Below are 21,436 nucleotides of genomic sequence, written 5' to 3'. Positions count from 1 at the left end.
TGAAAAGTATTACTAGGTTTCAGATAAATATGGATGATGATGAGCAGAAGGGTTACACCTGGGAAGCAGGATATGCAGAAGGTTTGGAAATTTAATTTTAACAATATTTTCAGAAAATGTCTAAAAAAATCAAAAATTAAACAGCGAAAAACGAAAATTAAAGGAGAAAAAATGGTAAAAACATTATTTTTCAAAATATCGGAAAACATTTTAATACCCAAAAAACTAGAATTGAAAAATCTTGTTTTTGCTAAAGAATTTCAATCATTTTCCGTAGCTTTTCGATAAAAAACGTATATTTTATTTAAGGTTAAAATTACATTACTCTTTAAAGGTTCACACATTTTAAAATTTAACAAAAAATTGATGTGTCGAGACTTTGGACTGTATTTTTGACCCAAAAATTACAAAACTTTTGTTTCCGAGTAATATCACCACTTATTCAATAAATTTATGAAATATAAGCCATTATCAGTTAAATTTCAGGCCTGAACATCAATGATGTCCTTGTGGAAGATGAAGGTGGATCTATCGAAAAATCAATTGCCAAATACGTGGCTGATAGCAAACGAAAAGCCCGATTGACGAAGAGACCGGAACGGATTCGCCTCGGAATTGTAACACAATAAAATGAAATCAATTACAAAATTGCAATTCCAAATTAATTTCAGATGCGCCACGTCATGATTGTCATCGATTGCTCACGATTCATGACGAGCAAGGCAATGCCTCCATCGAGATTTGTAGTTGTTATGAAGGTTAGAAAAACGATTTATTTGACATGTATTTGAATGTTTCCAGGCTCTACAAACCTTCCTGGACAGATTCTTCGAGCAAAATCCAATTGCTCAGATTGGATTGATCACTTGTAAAGATCGTAAAGCAGATCGGTTGACAATGATGACAGGTTAGACTCAATATTCGAGATTTTCAATTTTTTTTTCAACGGATTTCAGGAAATATTCGTGTGCTAAAAGAATCGCTGAACACACTAACTGAAGCTTTCTGTGGTGGCGATTTTTCTCTTCAAAACGCTCTTCAATTAGCTTGTGCCAACCTGAAGTAAGTTAAAAATCGTTTTCAGAATATAAAATATTGATTTTTAGAGGAATGCCGGGTCATGTATCACGAGAAGTTGTTCTCGTTATATCAGCACTTTCAACAATTGATCCTGGAAATATTTACAGCACTATTGAGGTTATTTGACTAAAAAAGTAGATTTTTCTAATCTGTAACATTTTCAAGACAATGAAGCGAATGAATATTCGTTGTTCTGCTATTGGACTGTCTGCTGAAATGTTCGTTTGCAAGGAAATGGCTAAAGCAACGAAAGGTGATTTTTATTTTATTCTTTAAAATAAACTTTTCCAAAATAATGATTTACAGGAGAATATTCCGTAGCTCTTGACCCTGACCATCTGCAACTTTTATTCTCAAAGCATACACTCCCACCGTCCTCAGCAAAATCGAGTGAATGCAACGCAATTCATGTTGGATTTCCACACCACGAGCTGATTACAACAAGATCGTTTTGTGTTTGGTGAGGTTTTTTTAAATGAACTTCTTTTAAAGCTAATTTTTGCTAATTCAGTCATCCTGACACGAAGCCAATCTCATCTCGTGGATTCATTTGTACACAGTGCGGAGCACGTCACTGCTCGATTCCAGCTGAATGCCCGGTTTGCAAACTTACACTTGTCGCAGCTCCACAGCTTGCTCGAGCGTTTCGACATCTTCAGCCGCTGTCAGCTTTTGAGCAAATTGAAGTGACACGAGGGTACGTCAGATTTAAGAAAAAAATATATAAGACAATTAAGATATTCAGATTCTGCTACGCATGTGAAACTCGTCTATCTGGTGAAGGTTTTCGCTGTGGTAGTTGCCAGCTTGTGTTTTGTCTCGATTGTGATACTCTTCTTCACGAGTCTCTACACGTATGCCCCGGATGCAACTGATATCTCTTTTTTTAAATTACTCACGTTCTCTCACTTTTCGGACGGGTTTTATTTCATCTTTTTTATAAAAATTCTAAAATAAATCGATCGGCTCCGTAAATCTACATTTCAAGGTGCGTGCCCATCTTCCAGTCGTGGGTCTCGAAACGAAAATTGAACAAGCGGGTATTCGGGCGCCAATTACACTGTTAAAATTAATTTTTATCTTAAATACATAGCTTTCTTCGTTGTTTTTTTGCTTCATTTGGTCAATTTTTGTACAATTTAGATGAACACACCGGTAAAAGCAAAACGGCAAAGGCAGCAAATGCCAGGAACTCCGATACCCATGGGTCGGCAAACGCACAGGGCACATTCCGCCTCTGGTATGTTTTATCAATAAAAGATTTAGCGGAATCTCTAATTCTTTATATTTCAGGTTTCTACACTCCTCACGTCTCAAAATTGAAGACAAACTATGACAGAGAGTTTCAAAAGTTTCTTCGATCTGCCAAAACCGCAATCGATCACTTGGATAGTGAGTTTGAATTTTTTCTGAAATTTTCAATTTATACTTTTGTTTTTCAGAGATTGAAATGCAAATACTTTGCCCGCTGAAAAAGAAGATAAAACGTTTTCACAAGGAATCCAACACTCTCGATGTCTACTTCAGGTCACAAACATATTGGAGATCCTTCTACAAAGAGCTTATGAACCGCAGCGATGATGTCATGGATTGCTTTCGATTCGAGGATCTCCGTGACGTTGCTGCAGTTGTTGAGAGTCATCGATTGCCGGATGTGTTGGTTTCATTTGTCACGCAGCAGTTGATGGAATGGAGAGAATTGTTCAAAGACGTCGAGTGGTAAGCTGTTGTTGATAACGAATATAAATATAATTACTAAATGTTGCAGGATGCGAAAGTTTCGTGAATTGAGCCACAATATGGATTCTTTGAAAACGAAAAGAATTGAGCATGTGCTGCGACAAGACATCATCAGGGAGATTGGTGTAGCCATCGGTAATTTATTTGATTATTTCGACTCGTTATTAATAGTTTTTTTTTTCAGATGTGCACAATCTGAAAATCGATGATTTCAGAAGTCACAGCAATAACACGGAACGGGTCGCGGAAGGAATTGCTCATGCCATTGAAGAGTCCAAGAATAAACAAGATGCTGGGAATCAGTTGAAGCATGTTCCTGTGTTATCCAAGCAGATGAGTGTTCGACGATGGTATCGAGAACACTATGGTGGTTGGTATTAAATTATTCAATTCAATTGACAACAATCGAATCTTAATTTCAGACCCGCAAGCTTTGTCAGATGAATCAGATGAAGAATCCTTGTCTGATGGTGACAATTCGTCTCTTTTTGTTGGCACGGCAGATTCAAGCAGTCGTGACGCTAGTGACATATCGACGGAAGAAGTGGTCACCGAAAACGAATTCGACGAATTCTTCAATTAGTAATTCAACTGTGAATAGTATTAGAATCTCCGGCAGATCTACAATTCATTCGTATTTTAAGCTGTATTTGTTTATTCCCTTTCAAACTGCGATAACGCATGTTTTCATTTTCTATGCACATCATGTTCCATATCAAAATCTGTTTTTTAATCGATTTGATTTCAATAAACTTTTAATATTTTTTCCACTGATTATAACCATTGAGCTGTTTCATAGCTAATAAAGATTATCTATGAATTGAAAATCGGTTTATTACGGTTGGCTTTCTCGAAACTTTAATGATAAATTACTGAGAAGAAGGAAACACTTTGGGTGCTTGATATATGAGTGAGAATAGTTAGTCGTTTAGAAATCACTCCAATTTTCCTGGCATGGCGCCTTTGTGCTCGTAAGTTGCTCGTGCTTGTTTTCTGGCTCCTGGAAGTCTTTTTTCTTCTGTGCACGAATTAGAGAACGTCTGCGAGCCCGCAATATTTTAGGTGGAGTGTCCTGTAAAAAAAACATTATATGAACTTTCTCCAACTCCACCGGATGAAATTTACCTTTTTCGGATATAAAATTGGACAAACTGCCTTCACATGTGATTGTTGGCAAGTTCTACACACAATGTGATGTTTTTCGCAAAAATTGTCTCCGTTTTGGTGGCCAATTTTGAGACATTTGATGCATTTTCCTTGATTTTCCAAACTTTTCTGACGAGAAATTCCGTCTGGGTACGTTCTACACAGTGAAGGGACATGATTCTTGTTGCAAAAATAGCATAATGGGCCTCCTTTTTTCATGATATTCTGAAATTTTGAACCTATTGATTAATTAGTCAAATTTCGCGATTTTTGTGGCACAAATAGGGCAGATACTGCATGTTTGTGTTACGGTAGCTGCGAAATTTAGCTCGTGTTGAGACCGTATTTTTGTGGCAAAAATTGCATAATTTGGTATACGCATACCTTTTTTCTCTCATTTCCACGTAAAGCCTCCTTGTCATTCATTTGTGCATTGTACTTCCACAAATCTCGTTCTCTTTCAAGTTGTTCTAATTCTTCTTTCTCGGCTTGTACTCGATTGGTCAAGTCTTGAATAACCTTTTGAGCGGATGTTTGCATAATTTATGATATTTAATCTGCAACTAATTTAAGGTTGAATAAGGGGATTTAATAATTGAAGTATGAATCGAATCAACGAGGTAGAGGGAAATATTATTATGCAAGTAAAAAGTAAGATTTCATTCGGATTATAAAATTTCGAAAAATTAAGAATTATTTATTCAGTTTTGTCCTTTGAGTGAGAAGTACATCTGAAAAATTAGAATTTTATTTCAGTCAACTATATAGTTTCAAACGGTTACCAGTTAATTTGAAACTTCTTCGTATGTGGGTCACATGCAACATGATGGTGTACGAATCGCAAACATCTGCAGCACTTGACATTCATCTGTTGACGAGCACACTCGAATTTCGACGGGTGAGCCTGTTTGAAGCAAAACACGCACAGGAGAAGCTTCTGTAGACGTGCTCGACGAGATTCGCCTGTTGTGTATTCAGTACATTCATCTGTAGAATGTCTGTTCCCACAGAATTTACAAGTCTCCGACGACACTGGCTTCGATGTTGGTTCTTCGTTGTGATGGATCTCAGTGCTGATATCATCGTTGCTGAAGTTGAAATTGTATTCGCTCTCTATAGCAGTTGGCATTCGGTTTCCCGAGTCCCCAATTTGAATCTGAAATTGCAAACAGGACTACGTATACGTCTAAAGATGGGTTTTTGTCAAACATTAGGTCTCGTCACGCTGACAATGGGTTACTGTAACTCATTTTTATCGTGGCAGGACCCATGTAATGTGACGTTTATTTCAAACCTCACCATCTTTGTAAAAGCTCCCGATGATCTAGCAATTCGTTGGGCATACTTCAGAATTTCTTTTCTTCTCGCTATCTTTCTTCGCTTCAAACTGATCAGCTCTTTATAAAGTGCATCGATAATGACGTTTTCACATAGAGCCATGAGTCACACTAAAAGATTTTTAAATGAGTAATAGTTTTGCCTGAAATATCGTGAGTAAGAAATCAAGAGTTTCAAACAATTGAGGGTTTATTTCAGTAGAAAAGAAAACATTCAGAATTTGCTAGTTAGTGACAGCTCAATCATCAATGACGATAACTTCTGGAAACATCTCCGGGCACAAAATGTTCATGTGTGAGTCGGTTTTACAACGATGACAGTATCGAGGAGCCTTTTCACATTTCCCTCCATCTTGGCACTCCTCTCGGGGCTTTGCACAATCGAGACATTTCTTCTTAGAAATCAAGATGTTTCTGCGGTCGATGTGGCTTTTATAGTACGTGCAAACTATTGAAAGATGCTCATTTCCACAAAATACGCACAATTTCTGGAAAAGTGATTTTTAAAAATTAGGAATTTTTTTAATACTAACCTCGAGTGGAGTTGATGACACTGTCGAATAAGGCGCGTTTTCTTGTTCGAAAATGTAGGGTTACTGATTGGAGAGACAAGATATTTTGGTGACGGCATCGTTCCCGGGATTCCGAATGAATCGTTAGAGACCTGAAAATAGTTAGTTGAATTCTAAGTTAGCTCTGTAAATTCACACCTCCGAATCCATTGTAAACGTAGAAAGCCCGGATGAAACCAGATTTCCGGTCAAAAATGTTGGCCCTGAAATAAAAAAAACAAATTTACGTGATTTACTCATCTGAAACAAGGGTGTCAATGTCTCGTAAAAATTACAAAACCGGGACAGCGGGACGTTCCCGTGAAAACGCTCAATAAACGGGACAAACGGGACTTGACACCCTTGATCTAAAAAAAAATTTTATTCACCTCTCTCATAATCACCAAAGATGATTTGCTCTGAAAATTCGCTACGATGATTGACCTTTTGTTCAGAAATTGGCTCATCTCTAGCCACCTCTTCAATGTTTCTCTCGATAAAGTTTCGAAGAGCATCGAATTTTCGACCAACTCGTACATCTGTTTTCTTTGCTTTGCGTTGCTTCTCTGTATTATCAATTTTTCTCAAGCTGTTTGTATTCTTCTGCAACTGCTCTAATCGGCTGACTGCAAACAGTTCAAGCACCTTCCTTGCACAATAAGAATATTCGTCCGATCCGAGATTTTTCGAATATTTGGACAATTCACAATGGATCTCGTGTGGCTATCTTTGCAGAAGATGCATTCCAGGCGGCTCTGAAAAAAGGTTTTATGAACTTGAAAAAATTTTAAGTAGCTCACCCTTGGCTTTTTAATTTTCCCGAGCATTCTGGCAGGTTCACCCATTCCGTCATCATTTTCAATAGGGTATCCATCAGCCGGCAAGTTTTCATGACAATCCCCTGCTCCACTCGATGAAGTGCACGGTGGCTCAGGAGTAGATTTCTGAAATTATAATTGTAAATTCATAAGACTTATAAAAAATCAAAGCTTACTGGATTAGTTTGAGAGAAATGTACAGGTTGATTTAACGACAACTCGAATCGATTCGCAACTTTTGTGGCAATATTTCGATTTTTATCCAAATTCGCTTTCTTTCTGCTGGATTTGTTTCCGTTTGGAAACAAAATCTTCTCGAATTTGCGTCGAACGAACAAATCGAGCGAGTCTAACTTTCTCTCCCATTTCAACTCCAATCTTCCGATTTCCAACTTTTTTCTTCCAACTTCTTCAGCAAATCCTGATTTTGATCCATAACCTGTTGAACAACGCGTTTCAGTTCTCCACAAGCACCTGCTAATTGCTCCATTGACATTGGTAGTCTGAAAGTTGATATATTTAGGGAAAAAGTGAGATTTCGTTCGGTAAGAAGCCTATAGTTTGGTCATAAAAAATGAACAGAAACAGTGAAAATTTATGCGTAATTTATAATATTTATTAAAAAAACAGACAAACTTTATTCTGGTTGAGAGACGATGTGAGACGCAAGCTCATAGATTAAAGGCGCACAGATTTTTTAAAGGATTGGTCTCACCGCGAGAAAAAAGTTTATGGTAGCACTTTCTCTTCAGCTTTATTTTTTGATTTAAAAAACAATTTAAATTATTACACTTATTTTTAAAACTGATAGTTTCAACAAAATCCATAAATTAATTGTTTCATATTTCAGCTCTAATGTCGGATACAACATATTTTACTGATGCGTGGCAGCCGAAAGAAGTACTGGATCCGGAAACCGAGACAAATGCCAATGAGTCCATAATTCAAATGGTGTTTTATCATAAGCTGGCTTGTATCTATCACATAATAATGTCGAATTATACATGGAAACAAGCTGATATTCAAACTCTCATTTCATTTTATGAAACACTTGGCGAAGAAATAAATCCGAAGGTTCAGAAAGTGCAGCAGAACTCGGAGGCGAATTCGTTCAGTGAGAAAGCAAAGTAAGAAAATTTACTAGAATTTTCACTCAAATTAAAACATTTTTCAGAAAATTCGGGCTTTTGGATCTTCCAATTTACTCAAAATGCGTTGATTCATCACAACTCATCGCCGAATCCGCTTCACGTGTTTATCATGATGCAAAAGAATACATGAAGTATATAGTTTTAAAATTAAATTATTTAAATAATCTTTTAATTTCAGCAATGGATCAGCGACTGAGGCAGAACTATATCGATTTGTTTCATCAATTCTGAAAGAAGTTCTGGAACCTATCTTTAATCCTAAAGAGGTTTGTCGAAAAATGTTGATTTTTGTTTAAGCTGATGAAAAAACATAATTTTTATTATAAAAAGAAGAAAAATGAGCAAAATTTCATACTATTTGAATCTCGAGCTTAAAACAGGAATTTTTATTTAATACAATTTAACAATTAATTAATTATATAATTTTCAGATTCGAAATGTGCTAAAAGGACTCATCACATCGCTTGTAGACAGTCGAAGTAGAGATGAAGAGATTGGAAGTGACATTGAAAAGAATGTCAAATACGGTAAGATTCCAGTTTCTCAGAACATGGTTTAAAAAAAAGAATTTCAGAAGTCGTCAGATTTCTTCCAGAAAGTCCTCCGAATTTTCCTGGCTTTAACGACAATGTATCCCGTTCAATTACCAATTTTATTGGATATTTTGCGCTTCACACAATCAGGTATAATTTGGCGAACAACAAAATTCCCTACTCAGCTTCATTTCGGAACTATTTAATTTCAGGCACCATTGCTACGTAAACTTCGGAGTCGACGGCGAGCTGAAGTTTTATCAACGGAATATGTATAAAAAAGCTTTTGACGACTTGAGAGTTGTAAGTTTTCCAAGAATTTTCAGAATCTTTTTTATAAAAATGTTACAGAACAAAGCCAAACCAACTGTCAGTGTTAAACCAGAAGCATCACTTAAAAGAGAGCCAAAAGCAGAGACTCCGACGCTTACACGAGTCAAACCAGAGATCCGTAACGACTCGGACGAGGATTTCTGTGAAATAATTGAGCCTGTTAATTTCAGTGTAAACTTTTTAAATCAAAAATTAATATACCTTTCCATATTAATTTTTGATTAAAAAAGATTATCACACTGAAATTAAACGTTTTGGTTTTTCAAATTTTAATGTTTCCAATTTCAGGCTGTCAAGAAATCCAAAACTCGGCAAACATCGGAAAGCAATGCCAAAGGTGGAAAAGAATTGAAAGGTAAACACTTTTTAGATAATTACAGTTTCCAAAATACCTTGGATTACAGTATTCAGAAAAAAAGTCAATATATTTTCAGATTTCCCGGAAAAATATATGCTTGAAGACCTCGACAAAGACGACCTTCCCATGAACTTCAAGACCAAATTTCGGAAGCTCGTCGAGCAGAATCAAATGCTTCGCGATGAAATTAACGACTACAAAGAGCTGATTCAACTGAAAATTGCCGAGAAGAAACAGCGAATGGGCTAAATGTTATTGCAATTCTTTTTTTTTGCTATTGTTACCGCTTTTTTTTTAAATGAAAATTTTGTTTTTTTTTATTGCTTTTCGATAGAACAAAAACTATTTCAGCGACAACCGTGGATTTTTCAAAAACACACACAAAAAACGCACAGAAATAGAGTATACAAAAAGATGCAGATTTTTGAACAAATTCGTCAGACTTCCGAATAGAATTTTCAAGTTTTCGAGCGAATTTTCAGATTTTCGGGATATTATTCCACAGCTTTTTCGGGTGTGTTTCAATGTTTTTTCATAAATTTCGACATAAAAATTATTAAAAACGGAAAACATAACAAAAAATGCGAAGACGTTTGAATTTACGGTTTTGCTGCCAAATACCTAACGAGACCCAAATGTAATAGGCGGGGATTTTTCAATTGACCGTGGAGCGAGTTTCCATGTCGATTTCAAAAATAACGTCCCTATCATGTCAAATTCTCTTTAATTTTCAGCAAGCATCTACCGTAAGAACAAGCCGAATTGGATTTTCTCGCAGCCGTGTTTCGAAGGGGCTCTGAAAATCAACATTCAGATTCACGAAGAATTGACGGCATGTACGAAGACGGAGTCGATGTTTAATAAATTATCTTTCAATTTTTCAAAAGTTTCTCATTAATTTCGAATAAATGATTAAAACGTTTTTTTATCATAATTACACAATTTTCAACATTTTAAAATATTTTAAACAATAACAAAAAATCCAAGGAGTGCGTCTTGTGCAACATATTTGACGCGCAAAATATCTCGTAGCGAAAACTACAGTAACCCTTTAAGTTACTACTGTAGCCTCTGGGCCGATTTACGGGCACGATTTTTGAAATAAAGTATTTAAAATCATTTATTAATCGAAAAAAATTTTTTTCTAAGAACATAAAATATGAAAAAAATTCAATTCGAAAATTGAGCCCGTAAATCGACACAAGAGCTACAATAGTCATTCAAAGAATTACTGTAGTTTTCGCTTCGAGATATTTTGCGCGTCAAATATGTTGTGCAATAAGCATTCTTAGACTTTTATGTTCCCGTAATACAGTAACCCATGGAAAAGTATGCAGAATTTTCAGAATTCTTCCCGAACTGCTTCTTGAACAAAAAAGTGTTGTCAAGGAGAAAGACGTTAAATTTTTGGCGGAGCACACACACATTTTTGTGTGTTTGTGTTCTTCTCTTCGAAGTGCCGTAGGAGGAACATTTCCATGGAAATTGCTTCAATTTTCAAAAATATTTATAAATTTTGGTCGTTTTCTCACCTTTTCAGCTGATTGACAGCAGCTTCTCATCTTTTACAAAAATAACTTATCAGTCTTTTTTTTGATGGCACTATAATTTTATTTTAGTGTACTGCTGGAAAAAAAAACGAACGAAAACTGATAAGCATCGAAAGTTAAAGAGCCGGAGCATGTATAAAGTTGTATGTATATGATTTGAAGTGAAAATAAACATATTCATTATCAAAGTGTTTCTAATTTTCAGATTCTCCACAAGAAAAACGGAAGAAATATTGAAATACAAAAAAAACCAACTTTTGAAAAAACACGATTTTAAAATTAGGGCTAATCTCTGTTTGAATTCCCTCTAAAATGAGAAACCACACCCACTACGTATGATTGGTTGAAAAGTGGGCGGAGCGGACTGCTCATTGGTCATATAGTTCTTATTTTGGAGGGAATTCAAATAGAGAGAAATTCATATTAGAGATTATCATTATATTTTTTCCATTTTGTGGTATTTTAAAGCAAAATCCCCATCAACACGTGGTCTTTCAGAAACCAATATATGAGCGGAGCCTATTTTCAGTTATTTTTATAATATTTTCCGCCTACGGTTAAAAATTCAAAATCTAGATTCAAAACGGTTGTTACTATCTCGTTTTATACCTACTAGATTGTATTGCTATACAGGTTAAATTAATTAATTCAGTACTATTAATTAATTGATGGACAGGGCCCGCCCATTTCTTGGTTTTTTTTAAACAATTTATCGATTTTCTGGTACTTCTCTACCATTGTTTATTTTCATAAACATAGTTGAGTTAACCGAACTACGACAATAACACCAAAAAAAAAGTTCAGCTTTCCACGTGGTGTCAAGTTGTCCCAGCTACAAAAAACCGCGGTAACTTTTTCCACAGTAAAATGTGACGTCAGCACGTTCTTAACCATGCGAAATCAGTTGAGAAGAGTGCGTCTAAATTCCCGCGATTCTTGTAGATCTACGTAGATCAAACCGACATGGGACACTCTGACACCACGTGGCTTTCGGGAGCTGTTTGATATTATGAAGTTATTTCCACGTTCACAAAAGAAATACTTCCACTTTCAAAACTCAATGTCCAAATTCGAATGTTCTCGAATAAATTTATCCAGCGTTTGCCCAGATGTGTAATCTCTGTGGATGTATTTTCACTCAATCTCCCTTTTTGCTTCATTCCATTTCTACAAGTTGCCACCTGTCAATCATATGCTCATTTTGTTCATTTCCCACCCCTCATTCCATCCACTCTGTCGAACTCTTATCGCCGGTCTCGGGCTTCATTTTCACCTCACATACAATGGGAGCAAGAGCAGTTAATGCCAACCTAGATATTATTTTATTAGTATTGCAATTGCTAATGAACTTATTCTTACCTCAAAACTCCTAAATCCCTCCCGTACTTACCTTTTCTCATACATAAAATAAATTACACAAAGAGTTTCTCAGATCCTACCGTACCCCTTAATGTTGCCATTACCAGAGTTGTGTGTACACATTTTTCAAATATCTAACCTTGAGATGGTTAAATATACATTGAAGACAAGTACGGAGGTACGTCTTTAAAATACCCCCACTAATAAAAAATGTTAGACGAAAATCTTTTTTTGGATCTTTTGGAGCAACTCAGTGCAACAATGTATGTGGTTCTTTCAATAAGACCTAGTCAAACCTAGTCGAAAACCTAGCCTTTACCTATTCCTCTACAGCTCTCCATACTCAAAACATCCCACGAAATTGACAGGTGTCCTAGTATAAACATCCATCCACAGTCGGTATTTTAGCTACTATTTCCCCCCTTATGACACAACAACCATTTCTTTTTCTCCGTTTCTCGCCCCTTGTCCCTCCCCAAAATAATCAAAACATTTACAAGAGAAATTACAAAATTCCATCAGTTTTCCTCTTTTCCCTCCGTCACACTTGTTTTCTATTATTGAATTTGAAGAAACTCGAATCGTTTTTATTTGAAATAATTTTCAGAGCTTTGCAGATTTTCAACTAGTTATTAAAATGATGACTCAAAATACTGTATTCGAGACAATGAAAATTGAAGAGTAAGTTGGAATACTGGCCAGTTTAATATGAATAAACTGGAATTTCAGTTCTATAAACTCCGTCATCAAAAGTGTAAAATCAGAAATTGGACTTTCCGATCAGTGTGGCCAATTTCAAAATATGGTTCCAGGACATTCAAATGCTATTAGAAGAAGCAAAACTTCGTAAGTACAGCACTTTGAAACATTTAAACGGTACATATAGTTTGAGCAAATTTTTTATTGGTATACATTCATGTTTTTGGGTAGGAACATAGGTAGGCACGTAGGCAGAAAGTAGCTGACACCTTCGTTTGAATCAGGCGTGTGCGGCAAATTTCAAAAATTGCCGAGCTCGGCAAATTCGGCAAATACGCCGCTCACCCCTGGTGTACACGTTTTTATTGTTTCACCTTTAAGCCTTGCCCAATGCATGCTCCTTCGTTGTCGCCGTGGAAAACGGATCTTCGAAATGTTCACGGATCATCCTATTCTATCTGTGAGAAAACTATCGGAATGCTAATTTTATCCTCAATCAAGTTTCAGGATAAAGCTCAATCAAGACGAAAATTTCACAACAAAGAAAGAAACAAAATTTGGATAAAAATTACAGCGGATATTAACAAAGAGTTTTCTGGAAGACTTGAAAAAATAACAGTTGGTGGAACCAAAAAATTGGCTGATTACTGGAAGGGCCGATTTCCAAGAATTAGGTTAATAATCTTATATTTCTAAATCTGAGTTCATGTATTTCCAGTGAGATCCCCTTCAATCCCCCTGAGTTATCCATTGGACGCGATACCGTATCTCCATCGCCGCCCAAATTCTTTCCAACTCCACCATCAACTCCGTCGAAAGATTTAGACAATGCGGAGGAGCTTGCCGAGGAAAAAAGATTGGAAGCTTTGAGAGCCGAGAGACTGTATTTCTTGGTAGAGTCCACAAAACAATACACACAATTATCGGGATTGGACAGAGAAACCAAGTGAGTCAAAGTGGAATCTACCAGAATTAGGATTTTTTGGTATAGGTATAGGTATAGGTATAGGTATAGGTATAGGTATAGGTATAGGTATTCCAACACTACTAACCTGAACCATTGTTTTCAACTTAATCAGGATCTATCTCAGATATATTTAATGTTATCGAAAAGAGGAGATCCAAATAGAAAATGTTCAACTACCTAGTTGCTAAAAAAAATCTAATGTTTAGATTTCTAAACCAACGACTTGGGAGGCTTGAACATACAAACTTGCAAATAATCAATCTTTATCAGATGCCGTTCTTCGGTAGTGAATGAGAGAAGAACAATGATGTGGAATCAGATAACAAGCAAGCTCAATTCAAAGTACGGTGCTCAGCTGGGTGATCTACTAAATGACCAAGTCAAAAAGGCGTTCTCAAATTATAAACGAAGACATTACGAGTAAGAAATCTAGAGAACCTTTGAAATATATTCTTGAAAATTGGTGTTTTAGAGAATTCAAACATGAACTGAATAATGAATCATCATCATCATCAGTGGCAGAAGAAGCTATGGAAGTTGCAGTTGATTATAAAAATGAAGATGATGAAGATTTCCCGATGGATGAGGATGAAACCACTCAAATTCAGAGAATCATTAATTATTCCAGTAGGTTCTAAAAAACTATTCCTGATCTAATTAACACACAAACTTATAGTGACCGTCCAGGAGCAGAATGCGGCGAAAATATTCGAAATCCAGCTCGCCGAATCAATGAATACCTCGCCAGATCCTCAAATTAAATCGACAATTAGAATTTTCTCCACTTGATCATGATCCATGATCCTCACCCTCTTTTATATATCATATTTCACGTGCAAATTGATTTCTGCGAATCGCCGATTTTTAAACATAAGTTTACATGTTCTTCAACCAATTTTATGGGTTTTGAATTCCCTCCAAAATGCCAACCAATCAGCGTCTTCGAAGTAGGCGGAGCAAAATAGCTGATTGGTGGCAATTCAAAAAAAAATGAAAATCCTGTTTTTTTGAATATCGCAATTCTCCTTTTTTGGCAAATATTTATCTTCACCAAAACCCTGTACAACTACGGATTAGATCTTATTCTTCAAACCCCGTTCATGAATTTTCTTGTATTCGAGTTCTCAACAATTCAACACACCTTCTTTACAAATAAATCAATGTATTTAATAATTATTAATCTCAAAAACAAAAATTCACACACGCGATTACATAAATTGAAAGGGCACACTGGAAATACTCGTCACACAATGAGAAAAAAAAACAAACGGTTACTAGATAACAGGAAAAGAAATTTAAACAATAGTAGGATTATAGATGATTTGTACTAAATATGACTAGATGGATCCCGGATCGCGAAGAGCGGCCAAATTGAAGCGAATCGTTTGTTGCTTGAAGTTTCGCGGATTTCCAATTTCTCGAAACATGGATGTTACAAGGGCTGATGTCCCGTATGGTTCTCCACTTATTAGTGTTCTGGAAAATAGATTTAAGGATGGTGTGAACTTTAAATAGCTATATCATAACTTTAAACATGTCCTATTCAAGTTTAGTCTTATATATCTCCCGGACGCGGAATCTTGTGTTTTTTTGTGCCACAAATACGGTACCCGGTCTCGGCACGCTTTTTGTGTAAATTGCAAAAAGACGTGCGCCTTTGGAGGGTACTGTAATTTCAAACTTTCGGTGCTGGGATTTTTCTTCAAAGGAACACACACGTTGTCGAGACTGGGTACCGTATTTTCGGCGCAAAACCCAAAATTTAGAGTCTGGATAAAAATTGCTGTACCTTGTGTCTGTGGTGAACTCTTTAAAGTAAAAGAGAAGAATATCAGCCAATGCTTCAACAGTCGGCCGCATTAGCTCTCCTTGTACTCTTCGAAATACAGCACGAATCAAAATTGGACCATTCTCGGCGAACGTTGATTTCATTGCAACGTCATCATGGGAAGTGGCATAGGTGGCAAGAGCCGCAAGAATCTGAGAAGCACTTCGAACTTCAGTTGGAACAGACGAGTTGAGGATTATCTGAAATTCGATTTTGAAAGGTTTTTAAAATGTTTTTATGCTTCACTCACAAAACTACAAATTTTAAGAGAAGACTGAAATGCGGCCATCGATGGATCTGGGAACTTTCTAATCATTTTCCAATTTTTCCGCACAACTTGGTAGATCAGCTGGAGATATTCATCAACTTGTGGCGACTCTACATGTTGTTCGAACGCCAGAATCCATTGTGCAAATGCATTTGCCATATCCACACCAACGAGCGATCCGCATTGCTGGAACATAAAAAACTATAAACGTGCTGCAAACATAAAAAAACGTACCAAAACCGTAGATTTTGCAAGTGCACAAGCCGCAATAACTGATTCTGTTACAAATAGAGACGAATTGAGAAGTGAAACAATAAATGGGAAAAACGAAGGTAGATAGTGTTCTGGTAGAGATGTCAGTGCTGATCGTACAGCTTTACAAACTTCTTGAATAAGTGAACCACTATTGCTTCCATCCAATCCACTTCCACCACTACATAGTGTTTCAAAAACCGGAATCGCCTCACAAAGCAATTGAACTATAGTCGGTTCTTCATCATTTTCTCCAAGTGACGTTGAGTTGGAATCTGAAAAAATGCGAAAATTTTATGTTTGAAACGGGAAACTTTGAAAAAAAATTTTAAGCATAGTTTTGCATATAATTTCGAATGTACTTTTGGAAAAAAAAGTAAAACTTAAAAATTTGGTTAACAGAATTAAAAAAAAAAAAGAAAGATGTAAAAATTAAAAATTATCAAGTTTTGCAGTTTACAACAGGTTCGGGGAATTTTTCGTTTTCTTTCAAACTTTTTTTTTTTGAAAAAAAGCGAAAAAAGCAAAATGTTGTCTTTTGTTCGTATTGTTTGTATTCAAAAATTTTAAAAAATTCGCAATCTAGTTATTAAAAAATGTGAATAGTTACATATCGACAGTTCAACAGAATTTTAAGAGTTTTTCGTGAAAAAAGCGTTTTTATTTGAAAATAAACAGTTTTTTTAAAGCTTTTTTCTGGTTTTTTCCAGATTTTTTTTTTCGAAAAATAAATCATTTTTCTCTGTTACTGCTTACCTTTTTTATTGGTTAAACTGGCGAACAAAGCGGAAAAAGTGTTAATCTGGAATGCATATCGTCGATGTCTGGTTTGATCATCAATTCCTGGTTCATTAATGTTCTGCTGACTCAAAATTTGACCAATGATTTTCTGAAAATACGAATGTTTCGAAAAATCTAAGAAAATCTACATTCTACCATAGTTTCAGACGGTTTTCTTCTCGATAAAACATATCCAATACATTTTAGAGCTGCTAATCGATCCGAATCACGTGCATTTGAAGAATTGAAAAACTCGTAGCATGTTGTTGAGATTTGTTCCCCAATTATCTGGAATTTTGTACATTGGGGACTTCAATTTACCGTATTAAAAAATTTTTTTTTATTTACTAATTTTATCAATTTTTGGCACCAAATAATTGTTCACTAATGTTTTCAAAACACTCGATTTTTAGTCACAAGGAAGAAAAAATTCTAATTTTTTGGGTTCTGGAGAAGTTAGATTTCTTGTTAAGGTTTTGATACATTTTTTAGTTTTGATAGAAAATGTTTGTTTTCAACTTTTCAATAAATTCCTATCATTTTTCAATTTTTTACATATTTTTTCCGTCAAAATCAACATATTTCTGATAAATTTTTAGTTTTCTCGTCTTTTTCACTACATTTTTTACATTTTTTCCAGTTTTCTGATTTTTCGGAATAATTCTGTTTTTTCAATAATTTCTGTGTTTTTTTATTTAAAAATTTTTTTTATAAAATTAAACACATTTTTGTAAAATCCGTACTTTTTCTTCATTTTTTTCCATTTCAAAAAAATTTAGAAACTGGAAAAAATACGGAAAAGACCTGAAAACTACGGATTAATCAAAAAAAAGTAGATTTTTTGTGAAAATTATTAAAAAGGTCTTTCAAAAATTGACAAAAGTATTGGAAAATTAAAATTTTTTTTTTCAAAAAACCGTAAAATCGAAAATTTTTAATTTTTTCTAAAAAAAACACTCACATCCAAACTCTCTGGCCGATCCTCACTAAATTTCTGTAACGTATCAATTGCTTGCCTGACACTTGGAATTCTTGTCGAAACATATGTCAAAATTATTGGAATTAGAGCACACTCGAGCTCTTTGGCTTGTTCATGTTCTTGAATTAAATGTGACAAAGAATAGAAAAGTCTCATAAGGGTCTCGCCACGACGATTCAAATCAATATCGATTTTATCAGAAGAAGAAGAAGATGTGGACGGTGGTGGTGCAGATAATTGAGATGAAGCACACATTTCAAGGCATTTTAGTATGGCTGTGTAATCGGTTTCCCCGAGATAATCAGCTACACATTCCCATTGGAAGATACACGACTCCGTTCTGGAAAATATAAAATGTTGGGAAAATTGGAATTTTTTTTTTGGTTTTCATTTTACAAAGTTGGGTTTTAGGTTTTTGTTGTTGCTTTTTTTTGAAAATTTGTATTTTTTTTGGTTTTTTGGAAAATAGGTTTTTTTTTCCCGAAAAATGTTTTCTGTGGCAAAATTCGGATTTTTGAAGTATTTTTTGTTGCAAACATATATTGGATTAAAATTTTTGGCAAACCAAAAAAAAAACGAAAAGTTTTGGTTTTTTCAATCGAAAATAGAAAAATCTCACAATTTTTCACATAAAAATGCAAGAAAAAAATAGCAAAACGACCAGAAAGTGTTGAGGATTTTAATTTTCAATTTTTTGATATAAAAAAAATCTAATTTTCTATGGGTTTCTTTGCAATTTTAAATAATTTTTTAAAATCCAAGTGGGCATTTTTTTAAAACGAATCTATCGACTTTTCCGTACATTTTTAAAAATATTTTTTTCCGATTTTCTGATTAAATTTTTGTTTTTCGATTTTTCTGAAAAATTACCTATTAACATCACCAGCACCAAGTGCCTGCTCCAATGTTTGATTCAAAAAATCAAGAGTTCCAGCCGCAGAAAAGTGATAAGAATCATAAGAAGCTTCACTTCGAGTCTTTCGATATGATTCAAATTGTTCTCGTTCTTCAAGATTCCAACTGAGCCATATCTCTTTTGATGGAAACGCGAGCTTTTTTATTGACATTTCAAGAATTTTTGCATAGATTTGACCGATTTGGCTAAGAATTTGTTTATCAATTTGAATTCCAGAATTGATTGTCTGCATGATTTCAGTTCGTAGTGTAATGAAATAAATTGAAGGAAGATCTGAGACTATTTCTTCTAATGGATATTGTCCTTGCATATTCGCAAGAACTTGCATTACTTGTGATAGACGTCTGAAATAAATTGTATTTTGTATTTATTTTTCGCCACAAAAGTTTATAGAATTTTTCTTAAATTTTTATGATTTTTTTTTAAATTTTGCAGCAAAAATAAATTGGAACGTTCCGAATTATCTTTGAAATCCCGCGCAATTGAATGATTTTCAAGATTTTGCAGACATTTTCCCGAAAAAATATTAAATTAATTTTTATCGAATTTATCGAACTTTTGACAAGGATTATCGAGTTTTTTACGGAAAAATGAATAAAAATTTGACAGATTAAATCAAACATTTCCCTGCAAAACAATTTTTTTTGTTGTAAAATCCAGAAAAAAATCTAAAATTTTTTAGACAGTTATATTAGGTACTGCTTTCCGACATTTATTGCAAAATATTCCAAAAAACTCACATTACAAGCTCCGAATCTCCCCCTTGAGCTGCACACTCGACAAGTGTTGGCACAGAGTTTTCAGAGACACTACACGTGGCAGCCACCAGTGTCGCAATTTCTTCACTCGATGCATCCGCACCTAGTTCTTCTTCAATTTTACCGGAAACGTTGAAACAAATGTATTGACAAATGCTAATGATAAGGGTGGAATTTCGATGGAATTCGTCGTTTTCCGCAATAATATCCAGAATGCTCGCGAGAGCAGTGCTGCAAATATTAAATGTTTAATGATCTTTTAAAATTTAATATTTTTCTGCACAAACCAATCCTGAACTACTGCTCCAAGGACGTCTGATAATACATGAGTCCATTGATCAAGAGCCATTCCAGGTAATCTTAACCATTGTTCAACACATTCCACAGCTGCTTGTTTTGTGATTGAAGAGGTGTCACCGCCGCGAAGTACGACTGCTAGTACGCTTATTATATTCTGAAATTATTTTTTTTATTGTTATAAAACTAATGGTTGATTTATTATTAGATCGCAGAAAAATGCACTCAAAAAAATAATTTTTTAAAGCATTTTTCGCCTTTTTCGTGGTTTTTCCCGATGTTTTTCATGATTTTTGTGTAGAAATTGCGTAAAAACGCATGAAAAGTTGAAAAAAGAATAAGATAGGTTCATTTTAATATTTGTGATCTTTTTTTCATGAGTTTCGATTTAAAATCATGAGAAAAAAAGTGAAAAAATGCTTGAAAACGTTTGAATCTACGGTTTTGGCGCCAAATACCTAACGAGACCCGAAATTTCAGCCATTTTGCCTTTTTTTAAGAAGAAAATTATATTTTTCGGCTCATGTTTTTTCTTTTCAATATTTATTTTTAAAAATATTGGAAAAAGAAATTGCATTTTTCTGTTAATTTTCTAAATTTTTTTTTCAATTTTTCGGTCTTCTAAAATTCGGAAAAATTTCGTTTTTCGATTTTTTTTTCTGGAAAAAACCTCGGAGAATTTGTGCAATTCGCCTTTCAGTTTACTCCTCTGTGTCAATGGCATTGTGACATGCGAAAACTCAGCTGCCATATCGGAAAGTACTCTGCAATCTTGATACAATCAATTTTAAATCCATAGAATTATCTCACTTTAACAATATTTCGGGAGATCCTGCGAGTGTCGGTGTCAGATCTTGAACAGGCGTCGGCCAGAGATCAGGTACACAGTATAGAGAAAAGAGAGCAAGTGCAGCAGAAAGCTTATTCAAAACTGATGTTGTTTGAGCATAGGCTCCAGATTTTAAGCTATCAATCAGAAATGTTTTCAAGCTTAATTGCTGTAAATATAAAATAATTAATTTTTTCTCAAAATCGAGATTTTATTCTAACCACTGCCTCATTTGCAATACACTCTTCACTTCGTACTCGAATCACATCGTAAAGAGCCACTGCACCGAAATATCTGACAATTGATGAGCTTGTAGGTTGACTGATAATTCTCATACATGCTCCAACTGTTTGCATACATTCATAGTCTGAAGAAATTCAAAATTATTTCCAAAAGCCCGGAATACTCTTAAATTCAGAAAATGTTGGTCTAAATTCCCTCCAAAAAGAGAACTACAAGACCAATCAGTGATTTTGGAGGGAATTCAAAAATGAATTTTAATCAAAAAATTGGATTGTTCATTTTAATTCGATTTTTTTCGGATTTTAAGACTAAATTTTCAAAAGAAAAATCCCTAACCAGTCTTGAATCGACATAAAATCGCATCAATTTCATGTCTTCTGTGCTCATCTGTTGTTGTGTAAAATTCATTGATTGTGGCTATTAGTAGATCAGAATCTAGAGAAACTACGGCCATTCGACCTGGAAACTATCCTGAAATATATTTTATTTTGTTTAAGGTGCGAAAATTTATGACTTTTGCGCCCAAAATACGGTGCCTGGTCTCGACACGGTCGGAATTTTTATTAAAATTTATTTAAAGGCTTGCGCCTTTAAAAAGTACGGTAATTTTGAAACTACAGTAATGTTTAAAGGCGCATATCTTTCCAATTTTAACCAAAAAAAG

At 34.8% G+C, this 21,436-nt stretch overlaps 7 protein-coding genes and 1 pseudogene across 12 annotated transcripts; 4 read left to right on the top strand and 4 right to left on the bottom strand.

Annotated features, from left to right (window-relative positions):
* Window positions 1-23: 23 nt before the first annotated feature.
* On the top strand, window positions 24-2,052 carry gtf-2H2C (General transcription factor IIH subunit 2). The gene is made up of 10 exons (NM_066838.6): window positions 24-81; window positions 487-617; window positions 672-758; window positions 802-907; window positions 957-1,062; window positions 1,107-1,197; window positions 1,246-1,333; window positions 1,387-1,540; window positions 1,592-1,777; window positions 1,826-2,052. Exons 1-10 carry the CDS (start codon window positions 30-32, stop codon window positions 1,953-1,955), a joined length of 1,131 nt encoding a protein of 376 aa, NP_499239.1. The 5' UTR covers window positions 24-29; the 3' UTR covers window positions 1,956-2,052.
* Window positions 1,878-3,621, top strand: hal-2 (Coiled-coil domain-containing protein). Its single transcript, NM_001392184.1, has 7 exons — window positions 1,878-2,068; window positions 2,224-2,320; window positions 2,374-2,472; window positions 2,523-2,799; window positions 2,849-2,955; window positions 3,005-3,190; window positions 3,243-3,621. The coding sequence occupies exons 2-7, from the start codon at window positions 2,224-2,226 to the stop codon at window positions 3,401-3,403; spliced, it is 927 nt and encodes a 308-aa protein (NP_001379406.1). The 5' UTR covers window positions 1,878-2,068; the 3' UTR covers window positions 3,404-3,621.
* Window positions 3,622-3,637: 16 nt separating this feature from the next.
* On the bottom strand, window positions 3,638-4,525 carry T16H12.2 (uncharacterized protein). Its single transcript, NM_066837.5, has 3 exons — window positions 4,351-4,525; window positions 3,946-4,191; window positions 3,638-3,892 (listed from the first exon to the last, which is right to left on the bottom strand). The coding sequence occupies exons 1-3, from the start codon at window positions 4,504-4,506 to the stop codon at window positions 3,749-3,751; spliced, it is 546 nt and encodes a 181-aa protein (NP_499238.1). The 5' UTR covers window positions 4,507-4,525; the 3' UTR covers window positions 3,638-3,748.
* Window positions 4,526-4,744: 219 nt separating this feature from the next.
* Window positions 4,745-5,406, bottom strand: T16H12.13 (uncharacterized protein; the record flags this gene model as incomplete). Its single annotated transcript, NM_001268135.1, has 2 exons — window positions 4,745-5,122; window positions 5,266-5,406. The coding sequence occupies 2 exons, from the start codon at window positions 5,404-5,406 to the stop codon at window positions 4,745-4,747; spliced, it is 519 nt and encodes a 172-aa protein (NP_001255064.1).
* An 83-nt stretch (window positions 5,407-5,489) lies between these two features.
* T16H12.1 lies at window positions 5,490-7,171 on the bottom strand (annotated as a pseudogene). Its single transcript has 6 exons — window positions 6,849-7,171; window positions 6,655-6,798; window positions 6,244-6,609; window positions 6,014-6,078; window positions 5,837-5,967; window positions 5,490-5,791 (listed from the first exon to the last, which is right to left on the bottom strand). Coding segments are annotated over exons 1-6 (1,331 nt in total).
* Window positions 7,172-7,516: 345 nt separating this feature from the next.
* On the top strand, window positions 7,517-9,366 carry T16H12.3 (uncharacterized protein). Of its 4 annotated transcripts, none has more exons than NM_001379880.2 (9): window positions 7,517-7,799; window positions 7,847-7,954; window positions 8,002-8,089; window positions 8,254-8,350; window positions 8,398-8,506; window positions 8,569-8,659; window positions 8,708-8,831; window positions 8,978-9,044; window positions 9,124-9,362. In NM_001379880.2, exons 1-9 carry the CDS (start codon window positions 7,528-7,530, stop codon window positions 9,146-9,148), a joined length of 981 nt encoding a protein of 326 aa, NP_001367081.1. In that variant the 5' UTR covers window positions 7,517-7,527; the 3' UTR covers window positions 9,149-9,362. The 4 variants fall into 4 exon arrangements, 3 of the variants coding, with proteins under 3 accessions (NP_001367081.1, NP_001370945.1, NP_001022762.2); NM_001382974.2 differs by having other exon boundaries at window positions 7,523-7,799; window positions 8,708-8,848; window positions 9,124-9,366; NM_001027591.5 differs by having other exon boundaries at window positions 7,523-7,799; window positions 8,708-8,860; window positions 9,124-9,366.
* Window positions 9,367-12,557: 3,191 nt separating this feature from the next.
* On the top strand, window positions 12,558-14,793 carry T16G12.9 (Regulatory protein zeste). 2 transcript variants are annotated; one of them, NM_001268132.3, is made up of 8 exons: window positions 12,558-12,637; window positions 12,686-12,802; window positions 13,037-13,115; window positions 13,163-13,329; window positions 13,374-13,601; window positions 13,893-14,042; window positions 14,095-14,249; window positions 14,299-14,793. In NM_001268132.3, exons 1-8 carry the CDS (start codon window positions 12,597-12,599, stop codon window positions 14,409-14,411), a joined length of 1,050 nt encoding a protein of 349 aa, NP_001255061.1. In that variant the 5' UTR covers window positions 12,558-12,596; the 3' UTR covers window positions 14,412-14,793. The 2 variants fall into 2 exon arrangements, with proteins under 2 accessions (NP_001255061.1, NP_001368163.1); NM_001379879.2 differs by having other exon boundaries at window positions 12,576-12,637; window positions 13,157-13,329; window positions 14,299-14,788.
* Window positions 14,768-21,231, bottom strand: T16G12.6 (Exportin-T). Its single transcript, NM_001379878.3, has 14 exons — window positions 21,109-21,231; window positions 20,751-20,896; window positions 20,511-20,698; window positions 20,371-20,464; window positions 19,691-19,857; window positions 19,386-19,634; window positions 18,600-18,989; window positions 17,712-18,069; window positions 16,907-17,038; window positions 16,727-16,859; window positions 15,953-16,245; window positions 15,701-15,904; window positions 15,412-15,650; window positions 14,768-15,098 (listed from the first exon to the last, which is right to left on the bottom strand). Exons 1-14 carry the CDS (start codon window positions 21,224-21,226, stop codon window positions 14,960-14,962), a joined length of 2,850 nt encoding a protein of 949 aa, NP_001366683.1. The 5' UTR covers window positions 21,227-21,231; the 3' UTR covers window positions 14,768-14,959.
* Window positions 21,232-21,436: the final 205 nt, after the last annotated feature.

Source organism: Caenorhabditis elegans, chromosome III, assembly GCF_000002985.6.
Source record: "Caenorhabditis elegans chromosome III".
Classification (NCBI taxonomy): Eukaryota; Metazoa; Nematoda; class Chromadorea; order Rhabditida; family Rhabditidae; genus Caenorhabditis; species Caenorhabditis elegans.
This window is presented reverse-complemented; position numbering and strand designations above follow the sequence as displayed.

Bases quoted from the DNA above. Each gene is read 5' to 3' on its own strand.
- T16H12.2 (NM_066837.5), bottom strand. From the start codon at position 4,506: ATGCAAACATCCGCTCAAAAGGTTATTCAAGACTTGACCAATCGAGTA. The intron at 4,192-4,350 runs GTATGCGTATAC...TCAAAATTTCAG, and splicing joins GTGGAAATGAGAGAAAAAAG to AATATCATGAAAAAAGGAGG. The intron at 3,893-3,945 runs GTAAATTTCATC...TTTTTTTTACAG, and splicing joins CAATTTTATATCCGAAAAAG to GACACTCCACCTAAAATATT.
- T16G12.9 (NM_001379879.2), top strand. From the start codon at position 12,597: ATGACTCAAAATACTGTATTCGAGACAATGAAAATTGAAGA. The intron at 13,116-13,156 runs GTGAGAAAACTA...TCCTCAATCAAG, and splicing joins CGGATCATCCTATTCTATCT to TTTCAGGATAAAGCTCAATC. The intron at 14,043-14,094 runs GTAAGAAATCTA...TTGGTGTTTTAG, and splicing joins TATAAACGAAGACATTACGA to AGAATTCAAACATGAACTGA.
- T16G12.6 (NM_001379878.3), bottom strand. From the start codon at position 21,226: ATGGCCGTAGTTTCTCTAGATTCTGATCTACTAATAGCCACAATCAAT. The intron at 20,699-20,750 runs GTTAGAATAAAA...TTATATTTACAG, and splicing joins GTATTGCAAATGAGGCAGTG to CAATTAAGCTTGAAAACATT. The intron at 19,635-19,690 runs GTTTGTGCAGAA...TAATATTTGCAG, and splicing joins GGAGCAGTAGTTCAGGATTG to CACTGCTCTCGCGAGCATTC.
- gtf-2H2C (NM_066838.6), top strand. From the start codon at position 30: ATGGATGATGATGAGCAGAAGGGTTACACCTGGGAAGCAGGATATGCA. The intron at 759-801 runs GTTAGAAAAACG...GAATGTTTCCAG, and splicing joins GATTTGTAGTTGTTATGAAG to GCTCTACAAACCTTCCTGGA. The intron at 908-956 runs GTTAGACTCAAT...AACGGATTTCAG, and splicing joins TCGGTTGACAATGATGACAG to GAAATATTCGTGTGCTAAAA.
- T16H12.3 (NM_001027591.5), top strand. From the start codon at position 7,528: ATGTCGGATACAACATATTTTACTGATGCGTGGCAGCCGAAAGAAGTA. The intron at 8,090-8,253 runs GTTTGTCGAAAA...TATAATTTTCAG, and splicing joins CTATCTTTAATCCTAAAGAG to ATTCGAAATGTGCTAAAAGG. The intron at 8,861-8,977 runs GTAAACTTTTTA...TTCCAATTTCAG, and splicing joins TTGAGCCTGTTAATTTCAGT to GCTGTCAAGAAATCCAAAAC.
- hal-2 (NM_001392184.1), top strand. From the start codon at position 2,224: ATGAACACACCGGTAAAAGCAAAACGGCAAAGGCAGCAAATGCCAGGA. The intron at 2,956-3,004 runs GTAATTTATTTG...TTTTTTTTTCAG, and splicing joins GGAGATTGGTGTAGCCATCG to ATGTGCACAATCTGAAAATC. The intron at 3,191-3,242 runs GTTGGTATTAAA...TCTTAATTTCAG, and splicing joins GTATCGAGAACACTATGGTG to ACCCGCAAGCTTTGTCAGAT.